Source organism: Syngnathus acus, chromosome 24, assembly GCF_901709675.1.
Source record: "Syngnathus acus chromosome 24, fSynAcu1.2, whole genome shotgun sequence".
Classification (NCBI taxonomy): Eukaryota; Metazoa; Chordata; class Actinopteri; order Syngnathiformes; family Syngnathidae; genus Syngnathus; species Syngnathus acus.
This window is the reverse complement of record NC_051108.1, coordinates 2,654,132-2,667,842: the sequence shown is the minus strand read 5'-3', so window position 1 is coordinate 2,667,842 and position 13,711 is coordinate 2,654,132. Positions and strand designations below refer to the sequence as shown.

The following is a 13,711-nucleotide window of genomic DNA, read 5'->3' as shown; positions in this document are numbered from 1 at the left end:
TGTAACTGTCACCATCAAGGATGAATGACTAAATCCTGGTCGCCATTCAAGCCTGTCTCGAAAACAATACTTGTATCTACTGCCAAAAATCCGAGAAAAACTTTTCTGTTATCTCTCAACATTTGGGAGTCATTTCCCTCCATGCGCTTGGAAAAAGGCTCCAAAACAAACAGAAACGCGTCGTTGGCATTGATGAACTACTCGGCTCATTCATGAACGTCTCAAGGCTTGCAAAAAAAAAAGAGACCTCTGCACTTTGGCTAATTTGGCCTGCTATTTTCCCAGAGCCCACTGTAGGAGCTGTGGATCAGAACCTCGAGACCCAATCAAGCTGTCAGCTTGGGAAAGTGGGAAAAGAAAAGAGGTAAGAACAAAACTGGATGGTGAAGATGTGATTCCACCGATGCAGGTTTCACCATATATCCACTTTTAAGTCACAAAAGTTAGCCGTTCAGACTCAAAATGGCTGTCAGAATAAATGTGTGTAAAGTGGCAATCACTACACTTGGGTTTTGAAGAGGAAACCCATCCCTGAAAATTAACGTGGGGGCAGGAGGGGGGGGGGGTGGAGTTCAGCATCCAGGAGGCCCCGAGACCTCTGCGTCGTCATTGGTCACAGCAAAATCCGCCATCAGTTTAAAAGGAGACGCCGCTTTCTTCGCTCCCTTCACTCGGGAGTGCCACAGAGAGACGACTTGATCGAGTGGGACTCAGGATGCCTGCGTACGCCACCAACATGAGATTCAAGTTCTCCCTGGTGGCTTTGACTTTGGAGCTTATCACGATCGTCCTGTTTGCAGTCTTTGTGGTTTACGATGACGGGAAAGGTCACGGCCACGAACCGCACGGCAATGACACCGACCACCACCAAGAGCCTATGGAGCTTTATCCCAGTAAGTGTAACTGGTGCTACTGGTTTGTGGAGGGATGTGTGTTAAGATGATTATATGTATTTATTGATTTATTTTTAAGAGAGAGATCGTTCAAAACTTTTTTGGACTCGGACGCACGCTCCGAGTTGGGCGTGGCAGGCGTGAAGCGCAGAGATAAGCTCGGCGCAATATCTGCCATTTTAAATGTAGAGCTTTGGCGTCATTTTATTGAATTTCAAGCATTATCTTCCCTTTAATCGTGTTGATCATTTGGCAAGACCTGTTGGCCACAATTAATCTTCTATTTTTTATTTTTTATTTAATTATGCACATATTATCATTGTATATTTTCCACATTAAAGTGAATTTAGAGTGTATGCAGCAATATAGTCAAAACAAAATGCCATGTTGTCAAAGTGTGACTGTAAAAAGGTCTTGGTCCAGATACAACCCTGACTTTAAGTGCAAAACAAATAATACAATACTGAATGACAGTTTTATGGAGCAAAATGATTTCAAGCATCCTTCCTTACAATAATTTGGCTTTATAGTCGTGGCCGAGTGGGAGCATCCCAACTTACCTAATGTCTGGGCGTGACGCCAGGCCTCATCTTTTCAGTGCGCAGGTCAAATGTTGTGTTGGTTGTTTTTTTTGTTTTAGAAAGCTTTAGTTGTGACCATTGCACTTTTTTTCCTCTGTAACGTGTCATACTGAGGAATTAGTCCGAGGATAAAATATGATTGGATCCCCCCAGGTCAGATAATTGGGGTATTTTTCATCCAAGTGGACAATGTCAATATTTTCCTCCTTCTATATATATAGATATAATTTATTTTATTTATATATTTATATATATATTTTATATATATACATATATATTTTTTATTCTTTATTTTATTTATAGATTTATTTTCCTTCTTCGTTATTTACCTTCTGAACAAGCAAATGGTGAGACAATACCGGCCACCATTAAATGTGTTCTAGTGAAAGGAAATTACTTCTATTGTCTTTCTGCTCTGTTATTTCCATGGATGGAGTTCATCACATTAAGTTAAAGGTTCCAATTTCCTGTCTTTCAGGGGAACACTCATCATCAACAATAACCTTCTCAACTTGAGTTGGGTGTAACATTGTTGTTTCCAATCGAAGTCTCCAAGTGGGGGAAAATTTTTTGCTGCATACTAAAAATAACGCTTTGCTTATTTGCCTCAGACTTCCATACTCCATCTAAACCTAGTAGGGTCATATGCTCTTCATAGAAGCAGAACAAGGCGGCTAAGTCGAGAATATCACATTGAGAGTGTGATTGAATTGCTTTTCGAACTCTGACAAAACAGCTCCTGTGTAAGGAAGATGCCCACCAGCGCCCAATTAATGATTTCAATAAATCAAATGAGGGTGCAGGAAATGAATAGCGTGAGGTCTGTTTGGAATTGAACACGTCACATAATCAAATGTTCCACCTAATCCAATATCTGAGCCAGGCGTGACAAGGCTTACTCCCTTTCCTGTGCGTCTCCAGTGTTCCAGGATGTTCACGTTATGATCTTCATCGGTTTTGGCTTCTTAATGACCTTCCTGAAGAGATATGGCTTCAGCAGCGTGGGCATCAACTTACTTCTGGCCGCCTTCGGCCTGCAGTGGGGCCTCTTCATGCAGGGCATTTGGCACCTGGATGACGGCAAGATTAAAGTCAACATCTTTAAGTAAGGTCAAGATGACATCAAATGTTATCTCTACTTCAGTCACACGTAGTGATTTTTTTTTTGCGTGTGTAGAATCATCAACGCGGACTTCAGCACCGCCACGGTTCTGATTTCTTTCGGCGCCGTTCTTGGTAAAACCAGTCCGCTCCAGTTGCTGATCATGACCATCCTGGAGATCTCCATCTTCTCCATCAACGAGCATCTGGTGGTAGAAATCATGGGGGTGAGATCACCGGCCAGACCCGAGTAAATAGATTATAATTATGATAGCACACAAAAAGAGTGTACACTTGACTTTTCTTTTTAGGCTAATGACGTCGGGGCTTCCATGATCATCCACGCCTTCGGAGCCTATTTCGGTTTGGCCGTGGCTCGAGTACTTTACCGACCCGGTCTGAGGAACGGACACGAGAACGACGGCTCTGTTTACCACTCGGATCTGTTCGCTATGATCGGTAAAACACCTGTTATTGAAACTTTCTACAGACTGCTTAATAAACTATTTTTGATATTTGCATGAACTGAGTTTGACCCTTTTCAACAGGGACCGTGTTCCTCTGGATGTTCTGGCCCAGTTTTAACTCCGCCATTGCCGAACCGGGCTTCACCCAGCTCACTGCGGTGATCAACACCTACCTGTCCCTGGCCACCTGCGTCCTCTCTGCCTACGCCATCTCCAGCCTGGTGGAGCACAAAGGAAAATTGGACATGGTGAGATCACCTTTCCGTGCCACCGAAATGTGACTTCAACTGACCTTGTTTTGTCACGCCATCTTAAGGTGCACATTCAGAACGCCACCCTGGCCGGCGGCGTTGCCGTGGGAACGTGCGCCGATATGAACATTGGGCCCTTTGGCGCGATGCTGATCGGTTTAGTGGCTGGCATCATTTCCACACTGGGCTTCAAGTACCTGACTGTGAGTTGGAAATGACAACTGATGGCACATAATATTCCATGCCAAACATTTTTTTTTTTCGTTCCAGCCTATTCTGGCATCTAACCTGGGCATTCAAGATACCTGTGGGGTGCACAATCTGCACGGCATGCCGGGCATCCTGGGAGGCTTGGCTGGGATTGTGGCTGTGGCTTTGGGGAAAAAGGAAGGGTAAGGTTATGGAAGCATTCAAAGGTCATTTTGTTCAATTGGTGGTTTGATCAATTGTTCACCTTTAGAGGGAAAGCTACCATGCAAGCCGCTGCCTTGGGTTCGTCTCTTGGTTTCGCTTTGGTTGGAGGGGCTATCACAGGTTGGTAGAGATGAAAAACATCTTCTTGATGTATCTGACATGTTGAATCGAATTTTTTTTTTCTGGTTTCTAAGGCTTGATAATGAAGTTGCCTATCTGGGGGCAACCTCCTGACCAGAACTGCTTTGATGACTCTATTTACTGGGAGGTAAGAAATTCGACTTGCCCGAATATTAACATAACAGTCTTTAAAAGATAATTATACAGTAGGTGTTTTTTTTTTTTTTAAATCTGTCTTTTCCAGGTCCCTGCGGAAGAAGAGGAAAATGAGGAGAACTTGGCTCATTCAGATTTCCCAAAGAACAAAGTAGACGTTTAAAAACTTGGAAGAAAGAAAAAGAAATGGTCAACCCTTAAAAAATGGAAATTGTATCAAAAACCTTCAGGGTCATTTTTTTGTTGGACGCTGAAAACAACAGTTCACAAAAAAATCATTGCTTCATGCTGGCTGGAACGCAGCAACACCTGTAAGCTTTTTTTTTTTTCCTGTATTTACCTAAATCAATTTAAAGGCATGTATTTTTTACATTGTATGTTTTTGCTGTCAAGCATTATGTTATCCTTTCATACGAAGAACAATTCACGTGACCTCATCACCCTTACCTTTAGACGTTCAATGTTCCTGTGATGAACCAACATATGTGGGTGAGAGTGTGTGTATGCATGTGTCTCTCCACTGAGGTTTATTTTGTTACTATTTGTATGACATCAAATGTATTCTTCTATGTACTTACAATTTTACACTTTGATGGATTGACATGGTCAGTTTGGTTGTAGGCCTGCAGTGTTGAAACAGCCGGTACACAACTTCTATTTTTCCAGGTGTCATTAGATGACAGAAGATAAATATTACATGATCAATATTTTTGTATACAAAGGTCATCATTTCTATGACACAAATAAGTATTTTTTTGGTGTTATTTCTGAACAAGGGGCTGCGGGTGAGCTCAAACTGACTACATTTTATAGTTACTCATCAATTCTGCTTTTTGTTTGGGGGAGGGGGGGGGGAGGGGGGCGTTTATAATTCCTAGAATAATGAAACGCATCCAAATGTTATATTTTTATCCAGTGCTACTTGTATTTTGTATAATGTACTAACACTGCCACAATAAATGTTTTGTACATTATTATACAAGTGTGTTTGGTTTGTGGTCATTTTATGAATTTTAGAAACTAAATTGTAAGTTTGTCAACAATGCATTAACAGACTGATTGGAAACTGCTGGCTGAAAAAGATGATAAAAAAGTCTTTCAATTCAAAATATTTCATGATAATGGTAGAGGGGCAGGGGTCACCATAAATAAAGCATTTGCAAATTTGATTAAATTGCCCGTTTTGCCTTAATTTAAACACATTTTAAAATCGAAACAATATCTATCCAGTAAGAAAATATTTAGGTTTAAGGTATTTAGTGTAACTGTTCCTTCTGCCATAATGTTGATGCAACTTATAGGATCATTTGCGTTCTCTTCAGTTCTTCTGCTAAAAAAACAACAACGTTTTTTAATTGAAATATAGCACCACGTATTTAACTTCTGATATACGTCGTAGTGGTCTGGTGGCTGTTCTTTAGCTGTAGTTAATAAGATCAACCGCAGGTGGCTGGGGGGGGCGCTATTGAGCATAAATACACCACAAACAAGCACATAGGGGCCATCCAAACTTGGAACTACCGTACCATTTTGAGTTGCTGCAACGAACCCAGATTTAATATGTACATTGTGCCAATTCGAAAATAGTCATTATTGAGCGTTTGTATTCTTTTTTATATTCAACAAATTCGTACTTTTTTCCTCTTTTCACTTCCTTGTTGTGGAGGGACGTCGCGGCGGTGCATTCTGGGATGCAATGTCGCCAATGGTTGTTAGCTAATGCTAATTCGCGGAGCATCGCTACGATTATCTCTACACCTATGCACGTTGTAGGGTTATCAAGGTGTCTTTGATAATAACCGGACTGTACTGTTGCCATGGTGAGTATTAAATCCGTCATCTATTAAACGCATTGCATGTTTAAATTGTGCAAATATAAATGATGCGTTTGGTTAGAGTCTCGGACTCAAATCTGCTGCGGCAAAATCCATTAAATATAACGTTTTCCGTTTTTGATGATGTATTTGTGCTTCTGCGTGACAGTTTGTTGTAGTTGTTGATGTAGCTACATCGAATTGAGACGATCGATCGGTGTTGCTCAAAGGATGTCCCCGTTGTGGTTAAATTGATGACGCCAGAATATTCAAATGCTAAAAGGTATACAATATTTGATACGATTAATGTTGTGCATTGCCCCACTTATTTATTTTGTTCCAAAAAAAAAAAGTTGAATTAATGGAATGAAGTCATGGATGTAATTGAAAGTTGAAAATATTTCAATCATAGGGGGCTTTAAATTAAAACACGTATGCTAGATCATGATTTTAATATTGTCACAGCTAATCGGATCTTTCTTATCATATTGTATTATTATCCCAAATAAATCCACTGATACAACAAAAAAGTATCGCTCTAGGACAACACAACAGAGGGAAATAAGGAAAAAGAAGTACTAACTTCCCATTTGCCATCTTTCTTGCTATACCTTTAAAACACTCTATTTCTCTAGGTTTGTCAGATTCATCCGAGTAATCAATATGCATCTTCTTCCTTTCCAGTCCACAAAAGCCGAATGCAGAGTTTCTAGTTCTACCTCCAGGACGGACGACAAGAGCAGAGGCAAGGCTGCTTGAATCTAAAATAAACACATCAGATGAATAACTCACAAATGCTAAATGTATAATTTTATTGTCCACCGCAACATGCTTACTACAGTGTTCTATTCATGCAGGTAGAGAAAAAAAGCGTAAACGCAGCCGTAGTAGATCTTCCTCATCGTCGTCTTCTTCCAGTTCGTCGTCAGAGTCGCTCTCAGCTTCGTCCACTTCTTCATCGGGCTCGTCGCACTCATCCAGCAGCAGCCCGAGTAGTTCCACAAGCAGCGGTGAGTTGAATTGGAAACTTTGATTTGTTTCACCTTTTTAATAACCAAACATTATTCACCAATTTCTTACCAGACTCCAGAAGTAAGTCCAAAAAGCAGTCAAAGAAACGGAAAAGGGACAAACCAAAAAAGGTATTTGTCTATTTTGTGTTTTTTGTTCATGAATTGACAGTATCCTTTTCAAATTTGTGTCCTATCATTTTTCATGTCCAGCCGAAGGCAAAGAAAGAGAAGCGACAGAAACGTAAAAAGGAAAAGAAATCCAAAGGAGGGGAAGAAAACGCTGGGCCTGTTCAAATATCCAAGGTTGTTTTCGCAAGATTTTGTTCAACTTTGTTTTTGGATCCTGAAATTTTACCCAAATCCGAATATCCCTGAGTGGCTTGTGGTGACAAATGTCATTGTTTGTTCTTTTCTTCAGTACTTGAAAGAAAAGAAAAAAGGCAAGAAGTACAGCATGATTTCAGGAAAGAAGATCAAGATGAAAGTAAAGAAGTCAAAAAAGGATAAACAGGTCATTTCAATGTCTTTAGCAGCGAGTTTATTTTTTTACTACTCGCTCTCCATCTCATATATCTGTTTTTACCACAGCGGGACAAAAATCGAGCCGAACTTCTGGAGTTTTTGAACTCTACATTGTGATTTTTCCCGAGTGGACACGACCGCCGACCTCAGGAAACTACAAGTGGGCTGTCCAGGGGGAAGAAATGTAAATAAAAGGTTGATGTTAATTAAACCAGGGCAGGGCACACCTTGAAGCAGCGTACACACATACCAATGTTTAACATCTTACTCAATTATTTAAATGTGGCAAGAAATAAGTGTGTGCCTCCATTGACAATTGCAACATTCATACCTTAAAACAAAATGCTGATGTGTAAGCTGCACAAAAGAAGCAAATGAAGCACACAACAAATATTTTTGAAATGAGAATTTATATTTATTACATTTTGGCATATAAAAAACATTCACATGCAGAAAAAAAGCATTAATTGGAATGAGATTAATCTGAATATCTAGTGCATTAAACATTGTGTTATTTAAAAGCTAGGCAAGTTAGCGCTTTTCTCAAATGACGTCACGTTCGCTCATGAATATTCAGCAGAGCTCTCAGTCGGACAAACACAGTTGGAAAGGAGGGCGACATTCCAACACCATGTTATTGCCAAACTTCGTGTGGAACAAGTCAAACGTTGGCTGACATGCAGTCAGCGTGAAGAAACCCGTTTTGGTCGATAGGTAAGCTTTATTGTGTGATAGCTACTGCATTTTGCTAACTTTTTTTGTTAAAAAACTGAAAAGCCCCGATATTGTTTACATGTGACGTCACCGTTCTGACAGCTTTAGCATGCTAACGCTGTTGCCACGCAACTCACCGAGACAACCACGTTCCACAATGCTTTATCAAATCCAAGTCTTGCGTAGATATAACGACCAAAGGTTCTCAAAGTTGCTCGGGTGTGTCAAAAGTTACCCTGAGTGTCAACTATGCAACTATGACTTCTACTTCCAGTGTAGCTATCGTACGGTCTCTTCTTCGCAGCATTCGACGGAAGTTACGTTCGTAGTGCGTACTTATATTGCCACCAAGTGGCGAACGTGAAAAATACACCCCAACCAACCATCATTAAATCCAACGCAATAAAATATCCGACATGCATTGATAATAATCCTCGGTTTGGATTGTCAGCAAGTTATCTCAGTTTCTTTTAGTGGTTTTAGTGTACCTAATAAAGTGGGCGTTGTGTTCAACGTGAATGAATATGTCAAACAAAATAGTCCGTTATTGTTTCAAACCAGTTGAACGCGTTCATGGACCCAAATGAAAATAAACCGATTTCTCGCATTCTCCTGTAATATTTTATTAGCATTCATTCATTTGCAGCTTGTAAAGAGAAGGTAGAGAAGCAAAGCGTTCAGCTGGCTGACCTTGTGTGGGGGAGTGTTGCGCGTGGTCATTGTGTGCTGAGAAAGAGTGCAAAGAGTGACTCATCCTCAGAGTGATGGGGGTGGGACATCATTTCCTGCTTAGACATAAAAATACAGTGCACAGATAAAATAAACAAAAAGAAAAATCTGTCAAAAATAAGAACTGACATTTTACAATGTAAGACTTATCAAGTCATTGGAGTTCAAGTCTGTGAGTCACGTACGTTTTAGTCAAAAACTGACTTAAGTCCGACTCGAGTCAGGTCATGTGACTCAATTCTCCCATCTCCACATCATGGTCCTCCTGTCAGACAAGTTTACCACTGCTTGCTCCTAATCGGAAGTCCGGCATGCTCCAAACTCTCTCCTCCTTCTCTGTCCCTCTTTCCACATCTTCCGACACCGTCTTCAGGTCGCTCAAACGGGTCCCCTCAGCCGAAATCAGGCCTGCCGTGCTCCCGAAGGGGTTGATCTTGATGCGGGACCTGAAGTTCACCAGCGACATACTCTTGGTGCGTTTATTGCTCCACTGGCGAGCAAGCCTTTGTGCCTCCTGCTCCTCCTTAAGTTGCTCCACAGCCTCCAGAAGGACGGAGCGGAAGAGGGTCGACACCTCCTGCACTTCTGGCTCGCTGGCTTGGATTGCGTCGCGGAACCTGCGGACAACCAAGACAAGAGATCTGTCGTTTTGTTTCGATAAACCAAGGCAATCTCGTACCTGAGTATGACCACTCCACAGCAAGATGGCGGCACCTTGGAGCAGAGGTCCTCCAGGCCCAGCCTTTCCCCCGTGCTAATGTTATAGGACGAGCGTGGCGCGCTGGCCAACCAGCTGTAGTCCACTCCGGTCTTGAGGCGCCGGTACTCACTCTCCCTCTCTCTCTGCTGCCTTTCCGCCTCTTTCAGCTGCCAGCTCAGCTCGACCATTAGCGTGTCAGTGACCACGTCGGCCGGCTCCCTGCGGGGGATGCGTTGGTGAGGCTCGCTCCAGCTGAACCAGGAGGCCATGGTGCGGTCCTCCTCACTCGCCACAACACTCTCTAATAACTTAGAATCAAAATCATAGTCTGTTAATTCCATCGTGCCAATCAAAATGCAAAATTGTATTTGTCAATGCAGATTTTTGTCGCATTAGATTGGGTGGGTGTACCTAATGAAGTGTCCTGTGAGATTGATTTTCTCCAAATTTGTGACAAATTTTGCTTGAGACCTTTACTCTCATGACTTTAATTATCATGCATCGTCTATTTGTCCTGAATTCAGTTCCTTCGTTTGTCCGCAAACACACACATATGCACACGCAAACACACACAGGTGGCCACATTGTTTTGTAACTGTCCTCTCTTTAATCCCGAGTTAATCCGTTCACATAACGAGTCCAACTCAAAAACATTCCGCTTGTTAAGATTGGTTTAACACATTCTATTTATACAATCAGTATTTTATTTGTTTTATTATTTTTACAAGACACATCCAGACATGAGAGAACAAGCACATGGAATATTTTTCATCTGATCTCACCATCAAATGACATAAATGGAACGCAGCTCATTGAATGTTCTTTGGAATATTGTTAATCTGGTTCCAATTAGTTAATGCTCTAAAATAATAAAAGGCAATTGTTTCTTACCTCTTTATTTCCTTGTTTAGGACGTCATCGACAACTCCCCCCCCAAAAAGACAAAATTGTGAGTGAAGGCGTCAGTCCGATGATATGAGAAGCCTGGCTGACACGGTATGGATCATCTATCTCTCGCTCTCTCTCTCTCTCTCTTTCTCTCTCTCTCTCTTGCGCTCCATTATATTCACCTCTCTGAACCCCTCCTACTCCTCTTCCTCCCTGGAGGCTTCCATGGCCTGCCTTTACTTGTTGCGCTAGGTCGGGGGCTCCAGCATCTCCACCGGGAGATTGAGGCACCTGATGAAGTGCTTATGTCCCTTTATTTTTTTTTTCTCTCCTGCAATTCTCTGTTACTATAGTGACCGGCTTAAGCCTATTTGTCCACAATAACCGCCATCAGCTGAGAGGGGGAGCGATGAAGAGGCAGATAAAAGGAAGAGAGATTTAAAAGGGGATGTGGTGCTTGATCAAACATGTGCACCAGGTCATATGTATGCAAATGAGCCTCCTGGAGATAATGAGTGTCTCTGACCCACAGCGGCCTGCCTTGCGTTACATTGCACATCTAGTTTGACTGTGCAGCAACATCATGGTTTCTTTTTGTGTGTAGGTGTGAGCGTACGCACTGCAGTATGAACTATGAACTCTGTTGACTCACACGACACTTTACAGCAGTCTCAACAGAATTGAAATTTTATCCAAAACATATCTATATAAATCTAATCTAAAAGAATCCTCCCATTAATCATTCCCAAATGAGAGTTTATGTCCAAAGGTTGGCGGTAACAGATGGGAAGGTAAGCTGGTTCTCGGAAAGCCGACGTGACCGGCCCTAATCTTTTAAAGTGATTCGCCCAGCCGCAAGTGTGCTCCACTTGGCCTTCCTTTCAAATAGCACAACTTGCTTTTACAGAGGCAAACAGAATAGGAGGTATTGAGGTGTGTGATGATTCTGCCAATATTCGTGTTTTGTTCAAGATGTCCGTCATTGAGCAAGGAAAACAAAAAGATGTGGAGTAACACTTGGTTCTTTATTTGCAGGACCTTGGGGTGTTTAATGGCGGTCAGTACACAAGGCACTTCAGCAGATGAAACAACAACGTCATAGTCCAGATCAGAAGGTTTTATACTGTACAGGAACTAGGAAGGGAAGGAAAACCATATCCTTGTAAGGTTCTGTTTTGCATCTATCACCTGAATGTTCTGAATCCAATCAGTCCTCAAGTCCAACCATGCTGCAGCTCACGTCCCACAGCTTCTTTGCCGCTTGTCGCTCCGTCGCCTTCTCCAGCAGCTCCTCTTCCTCGCAGTTAGCGAAGCACTTCCCCGACACCCCTTCCACCTCCGGCGAACAAGCCAGATAGAGAGGCGTCTGCGCACCCTCTAGTGGACTCTTGAAGAATAGCAGCGAAGCCAAGTAGAAGAGTGGCTTCGCCAGCAGGGGAATGTGAACGTGCCTGCCCAGCCTGGTCCTCACGATGCCGGGCGTGAGCGCGTTGACCGTCACCCCAGAGCCCTCCAGCCTCTCCGCCAGTTCGAGGGTGAACAGCAGGTTGGCCAATTTACTCTGACTGTAGCAGAATGCTTTGTTGTATTTCGTCTCGCTGTTCAGGTCTTCAAAGTTGACTCGGCCGTACTTGTACAATTTGGAGGACACCACGACCACGCGACTGGGGGCGGAACTCTTGAGGAGGTCGAGCAGTAGGTGAGTGAGCAGAAAGTGACCCAGGTGGTTGACGCCTAGCTGCATCTCAAAGCCATCCTCCGTCTTGGAGTAGGGACACTGGTAGATGCCCGCGTTGTTGACGAGGACATCCACCTTGGGCTCCTCCTAAAAGCTCAAGAACAAATGTGCGTTCAGGTGTCAGATTCATTGGAGAAGCATTTCATTAAATTCATTTGTATTATACGGAAGTGAGATCATTTGAATTCATTCTATGCTACCGATCAACACCATGGACAGCTCACCTAAACATTGCGCAACAACTCAGTGGAGACGTTACAGCTCACCTCTTGAATCTCTTGACAAAATTTACGGACCGATCTGAGCGACGCGAGGTCCAACTGTTTGATGACCACCTCCCCGAGCTCTGAGCCCGAATGTCCCTGGATGTCCCGGGCCGCCTCGGTGGCGCTCTGCCGATCCCGGCAAGCCATGATGACGCGTGCCTGGAGCTTCAGCAGTTCCCCGGCTAGGGCTTTCCCGATGCCGCTGTTCGCTCCCGTCACGATGACAGTTTTCCCTCGCATCAAGCCCGCCGGGTACTGGAGAAGCTTGACTGAGTTCTGACGGGGGAACAAGCGGCGCATGACGAGCAGGACCCCGCCACCGACGACGGCAGCGATCAAGACCGCAGTGGCCATTGACTCAACGAGGAGTGATAGGTTGCGAGCGTAGTGATATGTTAGGCAATTGGCCACCGGAAGTAAACAAACTCGAAGCTACATTAACCCGGAAGTAAAAAGAATAGGGGTCGCTGTGCTGCTAGTTACTACTTTCGTATCTTTCTAGACTCTAACTCGGGGATTAGGGTTTCAAACTAGGGTTAGGGTTTCCGACTAGGGTTTTAAACCAAGGTTAGGGTTACAAACTAGGTTTTAAAGCTAGGCTTAAGGTTTCCAACGAGGCTTTCAAACTACTTTTAGGGTTTCTAAGATTAGGGTTTCTAACTAGGCTTTCAAAACTAGGGTTAGGGTTTTCGACTAGGGTTTCCAAAATTAGGGTTAGGATTAGGGTTGGGGTTAGGGTTTCTAACTAGGCTTTCAAAACTAGGGTTAGGGTTAGGGTTAGACTTAGGGTTAGAGTTAGGGTTAGGGTTAGGGTTAGAGTTAGGGTTACTAACTAGGCTTTCAAAACTAGAGTTAGGGTTAGGGTTAGGGTTTCTAACTAGGCTTTCAAAATTAGGGTTAGGGTTTCCGACTAGGGTTTCCAAGGAGTTTTGCCATCGCTAATTAGGGTTTCAAACTAGGCTCAGGGTTTCCGACTAGGGTTTTAAACATAGGTTAGGGTTTCAAACTAGGTTTTAAAGCTAGGGTTAGGGTTTCCAACGAGGGTTTCAAACTACTTTTAGGGTTTCTAAGATTTGGGTTTCTAACTAGGCTTTCAAAACGAGGGTTAGGGTTTCCGACCAGGGTTTCCAAGGAGTTTTGCCATTGCTATTTAGGGTTTCAAACTAGGGTTAGGGTTTCCGACTAGGGTTTTAAACCAAGGTTAGGGTTACAAACTAGGTTTTAAAGCTAGGCTTAAGGTTTCCAACGAGGCTTTCAAACTACTTTTAGGGTTTCTAAGATCAGGGTTTCTAACTAGGCTTTTAAAACTAGGGTTAGGGTTTTCGACTAGGGTTTCCAAAATTA

At 42.9% G+C, this 13,711-nt stretch overlaps 4 protein-coding genes across 6 annotated transcripts; 2 read left to right on the top strand and 2 right to left on the bottom strand.

Moving 5' to 3' along the window:
• The first annotated feature begins 637 nt into the window (after nucleotides 1-637).
• Nucleotides 638-4,960, top strand: rhag (Rh associated glycoprotein). The gene is made up of 10 exons (XM_037244320.1): nucleotides 638-893; nucleotides 2,396-2,579; nucleotides 2,652-2,802; nucleotides 2,887-3,034; nucleotides 3,124-3,290; nucleotides 3,359-3,496; nucleotides 3,564-3,685; nucleotides 3,754-3,827; nucleotides 3,902-3,975; nucleotides 4,072-4,960. The coding sequence occupies exons 1-10, from the start codon at nucleotides 716-718 to the stop codon at nucleotides 4,144-4,146; spliced, it is 1,311 nt and encodes a 436-aa protein (XP_037100215.1). The 5' UTR covers nucleotides 638-715; the 3' UTR covers nucleotides 4,147-4,960.
• Nucleotides 4,961-5,476: 516 nt separating this feature from the next.
• On the top strand, nucleotides 5,477-10,408 carry si:ch211-22i13.2 (uncharacterized protein LOC553945 homolog). Of its 2 annotated transcripts, XR_005096597.1 has the most exons (8): nucleotides 5,477-5,803; nucleotides 6,482-6,542; nucleotides 6,655-6,807; nucleotides 6,881-6,939; nucleotides 7,021-7,113; nucleotides 7,229-7,321; nucleotides 7,399-8,046; nucleotides 10,387-10,408. XR_005096597.1 is itself a non-coding variant. In XM_037244324.1 (7 exons), the coding sequence occupies exons 1-7, from the start codon at nucleotides 5,801-5,803 to the stop codon at nucleotides 7,447-7,449; spliced, it is 513 nt and encodes a 170-aa protein (XP_037100219.1). In that variant the 5' UTR covers nucleotides 5,477-5,800; the 3' UTR covers nucleotides 7,450-8,866. The 2 variants fall into 2 exon arrangements, 1 of the variants encoding a protein (XP_037100219.1); XM_037244324.1 differs by lacking the exon at nucleotides 10,387-10,408 and having other exon boundaries at nucleotides 7,399-8,866.
• On the bottom strand, nucleotides 8,654-10,464 carry rd3 (retinal degeneration 3, GUCY2D regulator). 2 transcript variants are annotated; one of them, XM_037244323.1, is made up of 3 exons: nucleotides 10,367-10,464; nucleotides 9,455-9,783; nucleotides 8,654-9,392 (listed from the first exon to the last, which is right to left on the bottom strand). In XM_037244323.1, exons 2-3 carry the CDS (start codon nucleotides 9,742-9,744, stop codon nucleotides 9,044-9,046), a joined length of 639 nt encoding a protein of 212 aa, XP_037100218.1. In that variant the 5' UTR covers nucleotides 9,745-9,783; nucleotides 10,367-10,464; the 3' UTR covers nucleotides 8,654-9,043. The 2 variants fall into 2 exon arrangements, with proteins under 2 accessions (XP_037100218.1, XP_037100217.1); XM_037244322.1 differs by lacking the exon at nucleotides 10,367-10,464 and having other exon boundaries at nucleotides 9,455-10,011.
• A 1,077-nt stretch (nucleotides 10,465-11,541) lies between these two features.
• On the bottom strand, nucleotides 11,542-12,894 carry LOC119117798 (retinol dehydrogenase 14-like). The gene is made up of 2 exons (XM_037244321.1): nucleotides 12,368-12,894; nucleotides 11,542-12,188 (listed from the first exon to the last, which is right to left on the bottom strand). Exons 1-2 carry the CDS (start codon nucleotides 12,719-12,721, stop codon nucleotides 11,571-11,573), a joined length of 972 nt encoding a protein of 323 aa, XP_037100216.1. The 5' UTR covers nucleotides 12,722-12,894; the 3' UTR covers nucleotides 11,542-11,570.
• Nucleotides 12,895-13,711: the final 817 nt, after the last annotated feature.

What these genes read in the sequence shown, in the direction of transcription:
- rhag (XM_037244320.1), top strand. Translation starts at nt 716, where the DNA reads ATGCCTGCGTACGCCACCAACATGAGATTCAAGTTCTCCCTGGTGGCT. An exon ending in ACAAAGGAAAATTGGACATG is followed by an intron (nt 3,291 to 3,358) that starts GTGAGATCACCT and finishes CGCCATCTTAAG; the next exon opens with GTGCACATTCAGAACGCCAC. An exon ending in GGTTGGAGGGGCTATCACAG is followed by an intron (nt 3,828 to 3,901) that starts GTTGGTAGAGAT and finishes CTGGTTTCTAAG; the next exon opens with GCTTGATAATGAAGTTGCCT.
- si:ch211-22i13.2 (XM_037244324.1), top strand. An exon ending in AAAGGGACAAACCAAAAAAG is followed by an intron (nt 6,940 to 7,020) that starts GTATTTGTCTAT and finishes TTTCATGTCCAG; the next exon opens with CCGAAGGCAAAGAAAGAGAA. An exon ending in GGCCTGTTCAAATATCCAAG is followed by an intron (nt 7,114 to 7,228) that starts GTTGTTTTCGCA and finishes TCTTTTCTTCAG; the next exon opens with TACTTGAAAGAAAAGAAAAA.
- rd3 (XM_037244322.1), bottom strand. Translation starts at nt 9,816, where the DNA reads ATGGAATTAACAGACTATGATTTTGATTCTAAGTTATTAGAGAGTGTT. An exon ending in TGTGGAGTGGTCATACTCAG is followed by an intron (nt 9,393 to 9,454) that starts GTACGAGATTGC and finishes GGTTGTCCGCAG; the next exon opens with GTTCCGCGACGCAATCCAAG.
- LOC119117798 (XM_037244321.1), bottom strand. Translation starts at nt 12,721, where the DNA reads ATGGCCACTGCGGTCTTGATCGCTGCCGTCGTCGGTGGCGGGGTCCTG. An exon ending in TTTGTCAAGAGATTCAAGAG is followed by an intron (nt 12,189 to 12,367) that starts GTGAGCTGTAAC and finishes TTGAGCTTTTAG; the next exon opens with GAGGAGCCCAAGGTGGATGT.